Raw genomic sequence first — 16,345 nt, forward strand, 5'->3', positions numbered from 1 at the left:
ACTTTCGTCGATTTCGTTCATGATTTCCTTTTATGACATGTTCAAGAATTTCTCCAGAGATGTCTACTGCCCCAATGTTCTTAAGATTTCCTCCAAAATTTCTGAAAGTAGTCGAGAAATTCTTTGAGGAATTTCCTAAGGAAGTTCTCCTGGGCCAAGTTTTGGAAATACTCACCTGACAATGGGTTGAAAAATCTCTGGGAGAATCTGTTGGAACCGAAAAAGGATGTTCACTCTTCGAGATTGACAACTCGGGAACTATTCTATACTATAACATTTTATTAGACACGTCTTTGCTTTCCGTAATCGATTCCCTCCATCATAAGTGGATTGTCGGCCTTCTCCGTCTTTCGTTTTTTCGGTACAAAACTCTTCTTCCGCTTGGTTGTAATTCCCGTGACGTGCTTCAACGAATCCGGAACGATGTACTCCGGAACGTCACCGAGATGTTCCTGAACCTTAACCGTGTGCAATGTACGGTCATGCCGAAGGGCTTGCAAATCACGAGGGTTTTCCTCAAAGAAGCTCTGCAATAATGTGAGAAAATGATCAAAACTCTGAATCTTTTTGCGATTAAAATGTGTTACCTTAAGCTTTTCCGAATTGAACATTTCCGTTTTGATTTCCTTTATTCTGGCTTCACGAATGGAAAACTTCGTTACCGCTCTCCAAGCATCTCGAGCTCTGTACCGGAAGGGTTCCACTTCTTCCATCTTGAAGTGATAGCTCCTGAAAACATAAAGATTAAGCATTAGTTCCCTAGAACTCAGTGTCTTTTCTCAGAGTTTATATACTTTAGCACTTGATCGCCCTCTTCGTAACCCGGCCGCAGATGATCCTCCACAGCATCCATGGCTTCTTTCTCTTCGATAGAAACCAACGAGAGGACGCTTCCGGTATTGTTTCCTCGGGCAGTTCTTCCCGCGCGATGAATGTACGCATTCACGTCCTTCGGGAAGTCAAAGTTGATCACGTTGGACACAAACTGGAAATCGATTCCGCGGGAAACCCCTGCTTCCGATTCAACTTGTTTGGCGATCTGTTTGATCATTTTCTTTTTCTGACCTTTCTTCTCGTTAACGGATGGGTCCAGCACGTGCAGTTCATCCGATGCAATGATTATGTCGTAAAGGCCCTGAAAGTATAATTCATAGAAAATCTATTCTTTTGGCGAACTCGTAAAGGGCGAAAAACCACTTTGGGATGGTACACAAATTATGTCACGCTAAATTTCAACTTTTTCGACCCAATCCCCCTCTGTGAATGTGAATGGTTCCCTTCGGTATAGTATAACGCCATTCTTTCCGTAACAGTTCTGGGTGGTTTTACTGAAATCTATGTCTATAAATCTTTCATTAAGTGTCCTCTGTAAAAAATGTTCCCAAAATCCGATTTCAAATATGGTTTTGGTTTAATGTCGTATTCGAAGTAATCACAGGTGAAACACCCCAGGTTCTCCAGGCATTATTTCGGTAATATTTGGATGTCGGTTCAATTCCAATTGGTTTGAAACTTAAGTAATTATCACAGGGATTGGTAATAGGTTTGCCAAACTCTTGATTGGCTTTGGGATTTGTCTTATTAAATGCTGCTTACCCTGTAGCTTACCCTACACAAGGCGAATAATGAGTTTCAAATAGACAGTCCACTGGACGTTTTCCAATCGGTGGATAGTGTCAAATCTGCCATTATCTGAATCAATACATCCATAATTAAATGCACATTGACTAAAAGTAAAACCAGAAAGCAAATATTCTACTAACGCTTCTTTGACAACAATTCTCAAGCGAATCTTCTCCATTGGTCTGGCATGAAACAACGGCTACACAGTGAAGGATTTGAATATACATCGATGCTCATCGGTAACATATAACAGTTCATTTTTATTCCGTGGATTTCCAAAACAAATGCTTATTTAATTTATTCTATGTGATTGAATAATTACTTCAAGTCGAACACCTAGAATCGTAGAAAAGAATTAAAGTTTATGTAATAAATTTGGTAAATGTAAAATAATATGAATACTAAATACAAATCTGGTGAAAATTTTTGACAGTTCAATCAACAAATTCAAATCAGCGCCTACTAAGACTTAGCTATAAAACCTATAGGCAACAAATGTCAAAATCGAATCACCCCCTGTTATTTTATAGCTAGCGTAAAAAGCTGGATAGCCTATTTTTAACGACTTGACCCAGTAATCCACCAGAATAACTCCGGCCACAGGAATATTTCCGAGTTCCTCTGGCCACTTCTAGAAACTAGATACGTGGGCCAGTGAACTGACAGAAAATCATTTGAATCCGTTAAGAATTTTCTGAGCGGTGAGGGTTTTCAATGTTCTTGCTTTCACTCAGGCCTTCTTCTTTCTTGCGTTACGTCTCCACTGGAACAGAGCCTGCTTCTCAGCTTAGTGTTCTTATGAGCACTTCCACAGTTATTAACTGAGAGCTTACTATGCCAATGACCATTTTTGCATGCGTATATCGTGTGGCAGGTACGACGATACTCTATGCCCTGGGAAGTCGAGAACATTTCCAACCCGAAAAGATCCTCGACCGGTGGGATTCGAACCCATGACCCTCAGCTTGGTCTTGCTGAATAGCTGCGCGTTTACCGTTACGGCTATCTGGGCTCAGGCCTATACGGGTTAAATGAGCGGAATTCGGTACACTGATGATGATGATGATGATTAGGTACTACCATCTATTGTAGCAAGGCAGCTGCCTATAGCACTGGAATAATCTGAGAAGCGATTTGATCAATATTGTACCATAGTTTGTAATCAGTCAGTCCACTGTATGAAGGGCAAAAAACGGATGGGCGGACCCGCAAGCAGAGACACTTGCACGAAATTCGCGGGAATTTAAGAGAATCTCCATCCAGAAGAAAGTTTTCACAAACAACGGTAAAATCGAGCCCTCGATTAACAGAATAAACCCAATAGATGGGGTCGAAGAGCCCGCCCTTTATCCACGAAATGTTAACAACAGGGAGGAGGCAGTCCCAAGCTCCCTATCCAAATCGCTTCAATTGGTTTATATATTGTTATAAATATAAAATTGTATATAATGTGATATGGAAAAATCTCACCAAATTAGCTGGAAATGTTGAGAATTGTCGTCCTGTTCATGTCGCCAATTTCATAGTATGTCCTCCACTCTATGTTTCTGTACATCACATCAGAAACTCCTCACTTTTGCTTTGTAGGCATGAACGTACTTTCGTTCGCATAGTATTGCGTTGAATGAACCCTAGACCACCCTACACTATAAAATCAGCTGACAAAAACACACACGCAGCTCAAACATTACCAAATGATTACACGGAGTTTCAAAATGTGTAATACAAATGGAAATAAAAAAAAATGGGAGCGTAATATGATACAGTCGAACTGGATTGGTACAAATACATCAAGACAGTCTAAACTGTTTATAACTCCAAATAAACAAATTACAGAAAAACTTCTAAACTTAAATAAAAAATCATTCTGTATAGTTATTGGACTATTTATAGGACATTTTCCAGCTAGATATCATTTGAAGAAGATAGGTCGAAGTCCAACTGATATCTGTCGGTTTTGCGACTGTGAGATAGAGACCTCTCAACACTTCTAGAAAGATTCGCGAATCAGGCGAAACTGACAAAATGTTCACAATTTAAGAAAATATAGCGTTGGAATTGTAGCTCTATTGTCTATTCACTGCACTTGAACTTTTCCCCTATCGATAATTTAACTATTCAAAAAACGCAAATTTGTAGAAGACGAAATTTCACCTTATGCCAAACCATACACTTTATTGATTACGCCTGTGTTTTTGTTTATCTAAGTGATGGGCGCATCTGAAATCGAAATCAAAACACGGCGAGAGTAAACGGCGACACTGCAAACAACAAATAAGCAAGGCGTACATGGCGGGCTTAATTGAAACCAGCGGAATCTGGTACACTGATGGTACTTAAGGTGAAACATCTCAGAATCCAAAGATGGCCGGCACAATGGCCGACTTGTGCCCCTACTCACGTTTTCAAAGGCACTAAACTGGAGAAATAGTAGGCAAACCTTCCTGATCTTCTTATTTTAAGCTTTCTGCTAGTGCACAAAGCCAAAATAAAAAGTGCACTGGTGTGGGATGCTTTTTTTCGCGAGATTTGTGCCTCTGAAGTTTTAGTGCAATCTTAGAAGTTGATTCAAAACTGTTTCACCTTAAACTACAAATTAAGCATATGGAACGATTAAATTGTATTGTGTTTCTATGCTTTTCAAGAGCTTTTGCTTAGGTGGACCATACTGCCCTTATTGCCCCTATTATACCGAGAATCGACAAATAGTTACCGAGGTTGATTTTTTTGAAGATAGTTTCGTAGGATTTCTTGGAGTTATTCCTTACCCTAATCGATCAAAATCGTGGGTAAAAGAGGGTCATGGACGACCCTAGAAATTTCTCTAAAAATTCTCCAAGAAGTTTTTTAAGGGAATTACTCCAAATATTCTTTCATAAAACTCTAAAGAAGGTCCTATGCCTTCCAGGAACGTATCCAGTGATTCTTGTATTGATGTCCCTATGGTTTTTTAGGATTTACTCCAAAAACGTCGTTTAGGATTTCTTTAAGATTTCATAACGTCAGAAATAACTCCAGAGATTTCTGCAGGAATGTTTCCTAAAGTTCTTTGATAACTTTCTAAGATAAGGTTGTTCAGAAATTTGTTTACGATTTTTTCAAATAATTTCTTGACAAACATGGGACGGGTTTGTAGAAACTATCGGAGGAATTACTGGCTGAGTTGCTGAATGTGGTGTAAACCCTGAAATGGAATTTTGAAGAATCCATGGAGATTTTTCTGAGAAATTATTCGAGAATTGTATGAAATAATTGCATAAGTAATACCCCACGTGGACAAAATGCTGGATAAAATCCTTTGCAGGATCTGGAGGAAGTAAGTAAGACACCCATAGTTCAAATCATGTAGGAATCTTGATGAATTTTCTATAGCAATTTCGGTGAAAAAACCTCTGACAGAAATCCTGGAATAGTAGCTGGGAAAATTTTCGATTAATCCCTGTGAAAGTTGTTGGAGGAAGTTGCGTTGGATTTCTTGGAATAAATTCTGGGAAAATTTCTCAAATTATCTTCTGAAAAATCTCTAGTGCAGGGCTGGTAGTGACTGAGTGTCAGGACTGTTAAATGACATGAATATTGACAATTGAATATTATCAATATCATCGTTCCCCGTACAATCATATGAACATGTTTTTTCCGGCTACCTTTTCCCAACTTCAATCGGTGGGCAATATTTGCTGATGCGATATTTCGCATGGGGGGACTACAGTAGATGTATTTTCCGTGATTTTCACCAGGAATTTCATCCGAAATGAATTCAAGTGTTTTTCCAAAGTTTCCTCCAGATATTACTCCGAAAATTTCTTCAGGAGCTCATATACAGAAATCTCTACAAGCTTTTTAACGAATTCGAGATTGCTTCAAGAATTCAATGTAGAAATTTATGCTAACAATTATCCCAGAAATTACTCCAGAGAATGCACCAGGAATTTCTTCAGCAAATCCTCCAAAAATTCTTGGGTATTCCTAATAGATTTCCCTAAATAATTTTTAAGCGATCACTGGAAGAAACGGTGGATGAATTCTTGAAGAGATATCTTTCAAAAAGGCTGCAAGAATGACTGAAAAAATCGACGTAAGAACTACTGGAGGATTTTCTAAAAAAAAAATCGTAAAAGAGTTTGGTCAAAAAATGGATTTTATTGGACCAAGGAAAAATTCCTGTACAATCTGGATATATCGGTGGAATAACTGGAAAAATAACTGGTGGAAATCGTGGGATAATCCCCTAATTTTATAGAGTAATTTCTGTGAAAATTACTAAATTTATTTACTTTGGAATGCTGTATAAAATTCTGGGGAAATTTATGGGCGAATCATTGAGAGAAATCTCTATTGCTGGAGAGATCCCTGAAGGAGTTCATAGTATTCTAGAAGCGGCGAAATCACTAGAATTGTTGAAGCTTTTCCTTGAGAAATTCGAGAAGAAATTACAGACCTGTCGGCTCTGTACATATAAACACTGAATGTAAGGTTCATAATAATACCTACTAGTGAAGAAATGAAAATTGTCTCATCCATCATTACAAACCTGATTGAATTGGTTCACGGTATGGCATCGTATCTTTGCTGGTAACTCCGAATTCAAGATGCAAGACCTTATGCTGAACTGTTCCAGGAATAGTTTCAACCTGAAAAGCAGAAACAGGAATTCCATTTTACGTCGTGATTTTAGATTGAAATTGAACTGAGCTAGTCAAAATCATTATCAGAGAGAAGATTAGTCTGTTATCCTGCTCCAGCCAAGGATCGTCCAAGGACAATCCATGCCGTATCAATGGGTAAATTTGAAGTTTCATCATTTAAGCAACTAAACTATATTCTTAATAAGAAAAAAGAGTACCAACCTATAGCACCGATCGATGGAATTGACGAAAATGATGCTCTTCCCTTTGACCAGCTGCAGCTTGAACAACGTGTACAAAACGGCCGCTTTGTCGACCTCCTCGGCCAGAATGTGGTAGTGGGCTAGCTGCGATGCCGGTGCCATCTCCGGTTCCTCCAGCTTCAAAATCACCGGATTGTGTAGAATGATCTTCTTCAGTTCCATGACGTCCTTCTCCAGCGTGGCCGAGGCCAGAATCGATTGGTGCACGCTGGGGAAGTAATCCAGAACTGTTTTCAAATCATTCTCGAAACCGAAGGTGAACATCAAGTCAGCTTCGTCCACCACCAGCGTCTGGAGACTGTCTTTTACGGAAATGTTGCCCTCTTGAAGCTGTGAGACAAGCTTAGCAGGAGTGGACACCACAATATCTGGTCGTTCCGCCAGAATATGTTTCAGAGCCACTTTGTCCACTTTTGTAGACAGGTCCACACACCGCACCAATCGGCCACATTTGATCGTGAGGTCTTCAATGACTTTCGCAATCTGGTGGCACAGATCCTTGCTGGGAGCCAAGATTACTACCGTCGTTTGCTGTTCCTTTGCGTCCTGTTTGTAGTTGAGAATCTTCTGTATGACCGGAATGGAGAAAGCAGCTGTTTTGCCTGATCCGGTGCGGGCACGCACCAGCACATCCTTCCCTTCCAGAAGCAGAGGGATGGCCTTCTCCTGAATCAGCGTTGGACAAAGCCAACCCAACTTGGCGATTCCCTAAAAACAAACCCAAAAATGAGGTAAACAATCCGTTGAGGTTAGGTACACGTTTGTAATGCGTTCAATTTATTTTCACATTTTTTACCTACCTTCAGTATCCTGTCGTCTAACTCCATTTGATGGAAATTCAGAGGCTTTTTCTCGTCCGTATCACCCATTTTTGTAGAATTATCGCTGATTTTTTTGAAAGAAACGCGAATTTTATTTCACATGCTAATTTTCACAACAGACTGGCGAAGATATGAGCCAGAGCTCGAAAGAAAGAAACATGCACAAAACAAAAACCGAACAAGACCGACGAATGAAAATGTCCAAAGCTATCGTGCTGAAATATTTCAAGCCCGTCATACAAGTGTAATATGTGCTGAATATAAACGAAAAGGGCCGATTCACAAATTTCATAACGCTGAAGGGGGTGGGTGGGTGTCCTCGTGATGTTACGGCTCATACAAAATTTGTAAACTATTCATATAAAAAGCGTTACGAGGGGGTGGGTGGGTGTCAAAAATGACAATATTTCGCGTTATGAAATTTGTGGACAAACCCAAACATATTTTCAATAGGGCCCTAAAGTCTTAAACATTGGCCTAAATCAGAACCACAACCAGTGGTGGAAAGAATCATGCCGCAAATAATATGCAAATCGAACCAATATTAAGGGGCCGTCCATAAATGACGTAGCATTTTTTCCACTGATTTTTTACACCCTCCTCCCCCCTTGTAGCATTTCGTATGATTTGCATTTTGTATGATTTGCAGTAGCGCTCAAAAGTAATTTGGAAAACAGTTTTAAATGAACTTTTTCATGTCTAAGTTGTTGGCTAAATTGTATTTGTTTTGCTGTTGTTACCATGAACACATAGTTTACAGCTAAAAATATAGAAAAAAGCAAAAATCTTCGATTGGATTGATGAAGCTAACAATAACGAGTTAGGGTACAATAGATTTTATAATATGTTGTGTAGGGAATAGATGTAATAGTGTATGAAGGGAATAAAATTGTGCTTTTTGTATGAGGAAAGAATATACAAAAGTGTAGAGAATAGATGCATGAAGATGTTTTGAGTAACTATAGAATGCTGAAACAGTATAATGAGTCGACAGAGAACTCGTGAGAAATAGTTCAGAATGTATAAAGAGTAACTTATTTACACTATTGAGTATTTGTTAATCAGAGTGTAGAACAAAATAAAAGGCTTTTGGAGTCGCGAGGGTTTGAATGCGCACAGGGCCCGTAAAGGGTTTTAATGCGCCAAAAAGACGTAAACAAATCAGTTTTGAAACGGATTTACGCGAGAACGGACGCATCGAGTGGAAAGTAGGTGCTAGTTTATTGTTTCGGGAGCTCATAGTTAGCCAAATTCACGACAATGACGTAGTTGGTAGGGAACTTGAATCGTTCCCGTATCATTATGAAAGAAATGTTCGTAACCTGCTCGGCCACAAGACTGTGTAAACGAAAAAAAAAAAAAAAACAAAACATCGCAACGTCCTGCATTTGGTCATGTGATGATGCCACATTAGCTGTGTTCAACGAGCTGGCTCGAACTTGGTTGCAACCACTTGCGAGTCAGCTTTTGGTGTTCATTGAGCCACTCCAACCTACTTCGAATCGCTCGGGTTTGTGTTCATTGAGCCGAGTCCAACCAGCTCCGAGTCGCTCGAAACAGGTTGGAAGCTAGAGTCCGAGCTAGTTCAACCAGCTCGCAGTAGCTCGTGTTTTTGACGTTTAAAAACGTAAACATAAAAAAAAGCAAAATTCCGAAGCGATACGGATTGTTAAGTGCGCGAATTTTTTTTTCACGTGGAATTCCGGTAAATTAGTAAAAAGAGCGTTCATTGAGAAAGCAGCTTGGAGTTGCTCGAAGTAGCTTTGACAGTTATTTGTTCTGTGTTGACAGTGTTGTACGTGTGGTTAAAAAAAGTGGAAATTACTGTGCATTGTGCGATTATTTATCGCGGCGACTATCTCCAACGTTTTTTTAAGTTCGTCGGTGCGAGATTTTTTCGCATCACGTATAATTATGTATTTGGTACGAAGAAGGAGAAATCACAAAAAATGAGATTATTGCGTGAAAGATAGTTGTCATGTGATGGTGAAATGAACTAGAAGCGTTCACGCGAGATGCGATATATCACACTCTCACAGTTTTGGAGTAATGGCCGGTGCGCTGATCATAAGTACTGTGCAAAAGGATAGGACAAGAAACGGTCAAGGAATGATTCCGCTACCGAAATTACTTGAGCTGTACGCTGCTGAGAAGTAGAGCTGATTTCATAACATCAGTAACGCCTGCTGTACAAATCAAATGGAGCTGTCACTTTTCCGTACGGAAAAATGTGCCGCTCAATTATTCCGCAAGTAAAAGTGACATTTCGCTCATACTGGATCAGCTGTCAAAATTACTTTGGTAAAAAGGAGAAATTTTACTTGAGCCCTTTACGTTTCAGGTGCATACTACGCATAAAGAGGTAAGATGCCCAAGTGGTTTTGTTTCCTCTCGCTAATCATACACGGAGAAATCAGACAACCCACAAAATTAGTTTTGAAAAACTCAAATTTCAGTAAATTCCATTTAGTTTTCAGTCGTAGATTGGAAGAAACAAATAGGAATGCGACTCAATGATAAAATTCCGTGGAATAAACCAAATTTTGGTTTTATTGAATTTAAGTTATTTTAACCCACTGGAGAGGCTATCGCTGGGTAGAAATTAATTTTACCCTAAGTTGGATTTTATCGGTGTTGTTAAATTGAATATTGATTGATTGATTGATTGATAATCCGAGTGTCATTTAGAAGTTCAACAGCCGCAACTTCGGCGAACTTTTAAGATATTTCATTTCTAATGAACGTCGGTCTAAAGTTAATCAATATTCGGGTCTTCCGTAAGAATGAATATTGAACGTTTCTGAGCAAGACTGATGTACGGTACATTTAGTCAGTCACACTTCTTTCTTGTACAGAGATTATTGCCGGTAATAATTTTCCATTAAGTAGGTCCGTATAATCCAGTTCGAGTTTTAGTTGACAAGTGTAAGTTAAATCTTATTGAACCTTGAACACCACAGATGGGACATGGCCTGTTTTATTCTTATGTTATAAGATCACTTACTCGATAATTTATTAACTGGAGTTTTGCTATCGTACACTGAATGGCAGGTACGGCGACACTTTAAGCTTCCAGGTCAAAGTATTTTTCAGATCGATCATTTCCTGGACTTTGTCGGGAATCGAATCAAAGTATTTTTGGGCTAATGAAGGTCTAATCTTGTAAAATCTTTATATCATTGAAAAAAAAAAATGAATCTTCAGAATTACAAGAGTATTGTTCACATTGGCATGTTGCTTGTTTCGAAAAGTTTCGACAAATCCTATATATATATATATATATATAGCCGATGTGATAAATCATCATTGCTGAAGAATTCGGTTTAGATGGAAAAAAACTTCACACGAAATATGGAACAACACTTTTTTAAATTGCTAGATAACTCCCGCTCACCAACGACAATCAAGGCAGGCTTGGGAAAAATCGTTAGTTTTCTTTTGTTGTGTACCTTCGATTTTTCTGAACAAACTTGGAAAAAGGGTCATAGTTCTATGTACATTTAATTTTCATTTTGACTGGAAAAGAGTAGAAAGATGCATGTTTCAAAACTTTATATTCGATAAGATATACGATACAAATGTAAATTGAAAGGTGCTATCGTGACATTGATTTTAGGTGTGCAGGAATCGATTTTCTACCGATTGTTGTAAACTTTGTTGAAATGCAAAAATATGTTTTTGATCAATTACGCGCTTTTATCGTGTTTCACATTAACGACTAAGCGATTGGTGCTCCTGGTGGTTTAACCAATTATGTGATATCGTAAACGAAATAGTAAAGCCGTGTAGGGAAACTCGGGTGTGGATAGCATTAGTGAAATTAATTTGACTTATACAGTGACTAATTAATGTTAAAATCCAATTCTGGAGTGAGTTGATCGATGAGTAGGAGAAGCCATCGGACCTATTTGGGTCGAACGAAATTTGAAATCAACTCTGGAGTGAGTTGGTCGATGGGTCGGAGAAGCCATTGGACCTAGTTTTGTCAAACGAACTTTGAAATCCAACTCTGGAGTGAGTTGGTCGATGGGTCGAAAAGCCATCGGACCTAGGTGGGTCGAACGAAATTTGAAATCCAACTCTGGTGTGAGTTGGTCGATGGGTCGAAAAGCCGTCGGACCTAGTTGGGTCGAACGAACTTCGAAATCCAACTTTGGAGTGAGTTGGTCGATGGGTCGGAGAAGCCATCGGACCTAGTTGGGTCGAACGAACTTCGAAACCCAACTTTGGAGTGAGTTGGTCGATGGGTCGGAGAAGCCATCGGACCTAGTTGGGTCGAACGAACTTCGAAACCCAACTTTGGAGTGAGTTGGTCGATGGGTCGGAGAAGCCATCGAACCTAGTTGGGTCGAACGAAATTTGAAATCCAACTCTGGTGTGAGTTGTTCGATGGGTCGGAGAAGCCATCGGACCTAGTTGGGTCGAACGAACTTCGAAATCCAACTCTGGTGTGAGTTGGTCGATGGGTCGAAAAGCCATCGGACCTAGGTGGGTCTAACGAACTTCGAAATCCAACTTTGGAGTGAGTTGGTCGATGGGTCGGAGAAGCCATCGGACCTAGTTGGGTCGAACGAACTTCGAAACCCAACTTTGGAGTGAGTTGGTCGATGGGTCGGAGAAGCCATCGGACCTAGTTGGGTCGAACGAACTTTGAAATCCAACTTTGGAGTGAGTTGGTCGATGGGTCGGAGAAGCCATCGGACCTAGTTGGGTCGAACGAACTTTGAAATCCAACTTTAGAGTGAGTTGGTCGATGGGTCGGAGAAGCCATCGGACCTAGTTGGGTCGAACGAAATTTGAAATCCAACTCTGGTGTGAGTTGGTCGATGGGTCGGAGAAGCCATCGGACCTAGTTGGGTCGAACGAACTTCGAAACCCAACTTTGGAGTGAGTTGGTCGATGGGTCGGAGAAGCCATCGGACCTAGTTGGGTCGAACGAACTTCGAAATCCAACTTTGGAGTGAGTTGGTCGATGGGTCGGAGAAGCCATCGAACCTAGTTGGGTCGAACGAAATTTGAAATCCAACTCTGGTGTGAGTTGTTCGATGGGTCGGAGAAGCCATCGGACCTAGTTGGGTCGAACGAACTTCGAAATCCAACTTTGGAGTGAGTTGGTAGATGGGTCGGAGAAGCCATCGGACCTGGTTGGATTAAATTAAATCAAACAATAGCATGACTAGATGATTCTAGAGTGAGCTAATTGTAGTGCGTTAGAATATGTAGAACGAAATGATTGTAGGAAATAATTGAAAATTTTCTGATTTTGCTGCTAAAGGGATGCTTCGAGTCTGGTAAGCTCAATCCGGAATAGCATGACTAGAATCAGAGTGAGCTATTTGTAGTGTGATAGAATATTTAGAACGAAATGATTGTAGGAAATTGTTGAAAATTTTGAAAATAGTGTGATAGAACATGTAAAATGAGATGATTTGAGGAAATTGTTGGACATTTTCTGATTCAGCTGCTAAAGGGATGCTTCGAGCCTGGTAAGCTCAATCCAGAATAGCATGACTAGAATCAGAGTGAGCTTTTTTAGTGCGTTAGAATATTTAGAACGAAATGATTGTAGGAAATTGTTGAAATTTTCTGATTTAGCTGCTAAAGGGATGCTTCGAGCCTGGTAAGCTCAATCCAGAATAGCATGACTAGAATCAGAGTGAGCTATTTGTAGTGCGTTAGAATATTTAGAACGAAATGATTTTAGGAAATTGTTGGACATTTTCTGATTTAGCTGCTAAAGGGATGCTTCGAGCCTGGTAAGCTCAATCCAAAAAAGCATGACTGTAATCAGAGTGAACTATTTGTAGTGTGATAGAACATGTAAAATGAGATGATTTGAGGAAATTGTTGGACATCTTCTGATTTTGCTTCTATAGGGATGCTTCGAGCCTGGTAAGCTCAATCCAGAATAGCATGACTAGAATCAGAGTGAGCTTTTTTAGTGCGTTAGAATATTTAGAACGAAAGGATTGTAGGAAATTGTTGAAAATTTTGAAAATAGTTTGATAGAACATGTAAAATGAGATGATTTGAGGAAATTGTTGGACATTTTCTGATATTGCTTCTATAGGGATGCTTCGAGCCTGGTAAGCTCAATCCAGAATAGCATGACTAGAACCAGAGTGAGCTATTTGTAGTGCGTTAGAATATTAAGAACGAAATGATTGTAGGAAATTGTTGAAAATTTTCTGATTTAGCTGCTAAAGGGATGCTTCGAGCCTGGTAAGCTCAATCCAGAATAGCATGACTGTAATCAGAGTGAGCTATTTGTAGTGTGATAGAACATGTAAAATGAGTTGATTTGAGGAAATTGTTGGACATTTTCTGATTCAGCTGCTAAAGGGATGCTTCGAGCCTGGTAAGCTCAATCCAGAATAGCATGACTAGAATCAGAGTGAGCTTTTTTAGTGCGTTAGAATATTTAGAACGAAATGATTTGAGGAAATTGTTGAAATTTTCTGATTTAGCTGCTAAAGGGATGCTTCGAGCCTGGTAAGCTCAATCCAGAATAGCATGACTAGAATCAGAGTGAGCTATTTGTAGTGCGTTAGAATATTTAGAACGAAATGATTGTAGGAAATTGTTGAAAATATTCTGATTCAGCTGCTAAAGGGATGCTTCGAGCCTGGTAAGCTCAATCCAGAATAGCATGACTAGAATCAGAGTGAGCTATTTGTAGTGCGTTAGAATATTTAGAACGAAATGATTTTAGGAAATTGTTGGACATTTTCTGATTTAGCTGCTAAAGGGATGCTTCGAGCCTGGTAAGCTCAATCCAAAAAAGCATGACTGTAATCAGAGTGAACTATTTGTAGTGTGATAGAACATGTAAAATGAGATGATTTGAGGAAATTGTTGGACATCTTCTGATTTTGCTTCTATAGGGATGCTTCGAGCCTGGTAAGCTCAATCCAGAATAGCATGACTAGAATCAGAGTGAGCTTTTTTAGTGTGATAGAATATTTAGAACGAAATGATTGTAGGGAATTGTTGAAAATTTTGAAAATAGTGTGATAGAACATGTAAAATGAGATGATTTGAGGAAATTGTTGGACATTTTCTGATATTGCTTCTATAGGGATGCTTCGAGCCTGGTAAGCTCAATCCAGAATAGCATGACTAGAACCAGAGTGAGCTATTTGTAGTGCGTTAGAATATTTAGAACGAAATGATTGTAGGAAATTGTTGAAAATTTTCTGATTTAGCTGCTAAAGGGATGCTTCGAGCCTGGTAAGCTCAATCCAGAATAGCATGACTGTAATCAGAGTGAGCTATTTGTAGTGTGATAGAACATGTAAAATGAGATGATTTGAGGAAATTGTTGGACATTTTCTGATTTTGCTGCTAAAGGGATGCTTCGAGCCTAGTAAGCTCAACTAGAATAGCATGACTAGAATCAGAGTGAGCTATTTTTAGTGCGTTAGAATATTTAGAACGAAATGATTGTAGGAAATTGTTGAAAATTTTCTGATTTTGCTGCTAAAGGGATGCTTCGAGCCTGGTAAGCTCAATCCAGAAAAGCATGACTAGAATCAGAGTGAGCTTTTTATAGTGCGTTAGCACATGTAGAATGAGATGATTTGAGGAAATTGTTAGACATTTTCTGATTTATCTGCTAATGGGATGCTTCGAGCCTGGTAAGCTCAATCCAGAATAGCATGACTGTAATCAGAGTGAGCTATTTGTAGTGTGATAGAACATGTAAAATGAGATGATTTGAGGAAATTGTTGGACATTGTCTGATTTTGCTGCTAAAGGGATGCTTCGAGCCTAGTAAGCTCAACCAGAATAGCATGACTAGAATCAGAGTGAGCTATTTTTAGTGCGTTAGAATATTTAGAACGAAATGATTGTAGGAAATTGTTGAAAATTTTTTGATTTTGCTGCTAAAGGGATGCTTCGAGCCTGGTAAGCTCAATCCAGAATAGCATGACTAGAATGAGAGTGAGTTATTTGTAGAGCTATTTATAGTGCGTTAGCACATGTAGAATGAGATGATTTGAGGAAATTGTTAGACATTTTCTGGTTTTGCTGCTAATGGGATGCTTTGAGTCTGGTATGCTCAATCCAGAATAGCATGACTAGAATCAGAGTGAGCTTTTTTTAGTGCGTTAGAATATTTAGAACGAAACGATTGTAGGAAATTGTTGAAATTTTCTGATTTAGCTGCTAAAGGGATGCTTCGAGCCTGGTAAGCTCAATCCAGAATAGCATGACTAGAATCAGAGTGAGCTATTTGTAGTGCGTTAGAATATTTAGAACGAAATGATTTTAGGAAATTGTTGAAAATTTTCTGATTTAGCTGCTAGGGATGCTTCGAGCCTGGTAAGCTCAATCCAAAAAAGCATGACTGTAATCAGAGTGAGCTATTTGTAGTGCGTTAGAATATTTAGAACGAAATGATTGTGGGAAATTGTTGAATAAGCTCAATCCAGAATAGCATGACTAGAATCAGAGTGAGTTATTTGTAGTGCTTGAGAATATGTAAAATTACATTATTAATAAGAGTAGAGGAGAAGGTGAATGTAGGGAATAGATGTAATAGTGTATGAAGGGAATAAAATTGTGCTTTTTGTATGAGGAAAGAATATACAAAAGTGTAGAGAATAGATGCATGAAGATGTTTTGAGTAACTATAGAATGCTGAAACAGTATAATGAGTCGACAGAGAACTCGTGAGAAATAGTTCAGAATGTATAAAGAGTAACTTATTTACACTATTGAGTATTTGTTAATCAGAGTGTAAAACAAAATAAAAGGCTTTTGGAGTCGCGAGGGTTTGAATGCGCACAGGGCCCGTAAAGGGTTTTAATGCGCCAAAAGACGTAAACAAATCAGTTTTGAAACGGATTTACGCGAGAACGGACGCATCGAGTGGAAAGTAGGTGCTAGTTTATTGTTTCGGGAGCTCATAGTTAGCCAAATTCACGACATGTTGAAATGACATTTAGTTATATTAGAGGATTGTTTTTTAATTATTCGTTGTTAGGAAACAGATTTCAACGAAAATAAT

The 16,345-nt window shown here is 39.0% G+C and overlaps 1 protein-coding gene across 1 annotated transcript; it reads right to left on the minus strand.

Annotated features, from left to right (window-relative positions):
• Positions 1 to 259: 259 nt before the first annotated feature.
• On the minus strand, positions 260 to 7,500 carry LOC5564792 (probable ATP-dependent RNA helicase DDX56). Its single transcript, XM_021849190.1, has 6 exons — positions 7,312 to 7,500; positions 6,471 to 7,219; positions 6,155 to 6,254; positions 795 to 1,135; positions 588 to 729; positions 260 to 527 (listed from the first exon to the last, which is right to left on the minus strand). Exons 1-6 carry the CDS (start codon positions 7,378 to 7,380, stop codon positions 282 to 284), a joined length of 1,647 nt encoding a protein of 548 aa, XP_021704882.1. The 5' UTR covers positions 7,381 to 7,500; the 3' UTR covers positions 260 to 281.
• Positions 7,501 to 16,345: the final 8,845 nt, after the last annotated feature.

This window comes from Aedes aegypti, chromosome 3 (assembly GCF_002204515.2).
Source record: "Aedes aegypti strain LVP_AGWG chromosome 3, AaegL5.0 Primary Assembly, whole genome shotgun sequence".
Lineage (NCBI taxonomy): Eukaryota > Metazoa > Arthropoda > Insecta > Diptera > Culicidae > Aedes > Aedes aegypti.